This window comes from Mus pahari, chromosome 12 (genome assembly GCF_900095145.1).
Source record: "Mus pahari chromosome 12, PAHARI_EIJ_v1.1, whole genome shotgun sequence".
NCBI classification, from domain to species: domain Eukaryota; kingdom Metazoa; phylum Chordata; class Mammalia; order Rodentia; family Muridae; genus Mus; species Mus pahari.
Window position 1 is genome coordinate 33181776 of NC_034601.1, and position 2011 is coordinate 33183786.

The following is a 2011-nucleotide window of genomic DNA, read 5'->3' on the forward strand; positions in this document are numbered from 1 at the left end:
AAAGAAAGAAAGAAAGAAAGAAAGAAAGAAAGAAAGAAAGAAAGAAAGAAAAAGAAAAAGAATGTACCTGTTTGGTTGGTCTCTCTGTAGCCCTGGCTGCCGTAGCAGCTTTCTGCTTCTGCCTCCATGTAGACCACTCAGATGCTGAGATTCAAGGTGTGGGCTCCGAGTCCTGCTAGTCATTTGAGAGCTGGAGTTTAAACTCCGCATCCTAGACAACTGCGTTTTCAAGGAGCTATCCCAAGCCCCAGAATGCACTTCTGAAGAGAGGACAGTCCGTTTTCTAGTACACTAAACCATGATATTTTTTTTGACAGTCTGAAAATCTTACTGTTGTTAATATAGCAAATACTGTTTTATCTGGGCCTAAGAAGAAGGTTAAAATTTGAAACGGATAACGAAAGGAAAAACAAAATCAGGTTTAGAGTCATCATTGACTAAAAGTAATTGAAGGGAAGGGAACCCCACCCCAAGACTGTCTCCTCACCTGTCTGTGTGTCCTCCTCATGTTGCCTCAGATTTTCCACTTCTTTTGGCATTTATTCATTTGTTGTTTTTTCCCCTCTTTGTTCGTTTGATTTTCTTGCAGCATTTTGTTCTGTATCTGATGCTGCTGTCAGAACAGCCCCTAGAGTGGCCTGCTTATTTGATTAGAGAGACATTTCAAGAGATACTGTGACTCACTTCAATGTTTAAAATATATACTGTATATAAAACTACTTAGGAGGAAGGTTTTAATAATATGTAAACTTAGAGCTGCAGAGATGCAGTTGATAGGGTCTGAGTCATTTTCCCCTTAAGTTGAATGCCTTTTCACAGTTTGTTTAGCAGTAGGTGTTTAAACAGTAAACTGACTAGAATGTGGAAGCATGCATGACTTGGCTGTGTAAGGCTGAGTTGGTCATCCTGAGTCAGAAGACCAAGTTGAACAGAGTGGCCAGATCTCCCACCCCTTTTTTAAAAAAGCATCATATAGATGAGGAATATTGATATATTTGCCTATTCTGATCTGGTAATATTCTTTTGTTGGAGAAGATTACTTCTTAATTTCCTGCCCTTTATATTGTATTTATTAATTATTTTTGAGACATGGTCTCACTGTATATCCCTGTGACCTAGAACTCACTACAAAGTGGCCTCCATGTCACAGAGATTCACCTGTCTCTGCCTCCTGAGTGGTGGGTTTAAAGGTGAGCATCACCATGCCTGTCAGCCATTGAATATTTCACAAGTAGAATTTAGGAAATAGGGAACCAGAAGAAATTGAACATGTGTATCCTTTTGTAATTTTTTTAAATCTCTTTGTTCCTTAGCTAACACCTGACAAACGCTCACTTTAAAAATCACTTTTTTAGATATCAGTTTGATGAAATTGTGTCTTTCTTTTGTTGGAAACAGTTTCAAGTGTGTTGAATTATCTGCAGTCTTATGAGGTTTAGATGAACATATGGTATGTTCTTTAAGGTATAGATTTAAAATTGTTTTTTATTTTTATTTTTTCATCAGTGCAAAACAGCTGGTCCGAGGAGAGCCCAATGTTTCATATATCTGTTCTCGGTACTACCGGGCACCAGAGTTGATCTTTGGAGCCACTGATTACACATCCAGTATAGGTAAGTGCTGGGTCTGAGTGCAGTGGGTATGACTGTTAACTGCACCCTGGTTCTTAGCAGTTCTCTGACTCAGCACGGGCAGGGTTGTGGCAGGACACCTCTGCAGAAATGAAGAGAGTTCATTTTCTTTCTTACACCTTAGAGTTCATGCTTTTCTGTTTTTATTTTTTTTAGTATTAGAATTATAAAAGTATTGTTTTGTATTGTAGTTGCTTAATGCATCTGTTTGACGCTAAAGTTTCAAATAATTTTTGATAATCATGTAGAAACATTACTGAGGCAGGGAAGGATGGCAAAAAGACATGTGTCACAGCATGCGTGTGGAGCTCAGTCACAGCTGCACTGAAGGAACTTTTGTCTGCTGAGTTAACCAATGGGTTCTGAGTTAACCAATGGGT

General features: G+C 38.6%; 1 protein-coding gene across 2 annotated transcripts in view; it reads left to right on the top strand.

Annotated features, from left to right (window-relative positions):
* Window positions 1-2011, top strand: part of Gsk3b (glycogen synthase kinase 3 beta) — a 156048-nt gene that overhangs the window by 101528 nt on the left and 52509 nt on the right. For both annotated transcript variants that reach the window (XM_021209356.2, XM_021209355.2), the window contains exon 6: window positions 1507-1613. In XM_021209356.2, coding sequence (XP_021065015.1) covers window positions 1507-1613 — 107 coding nt within the window. The remainder of the gene's footprint in view (window positions 1-1506; window positions 1614-2011) is intronic.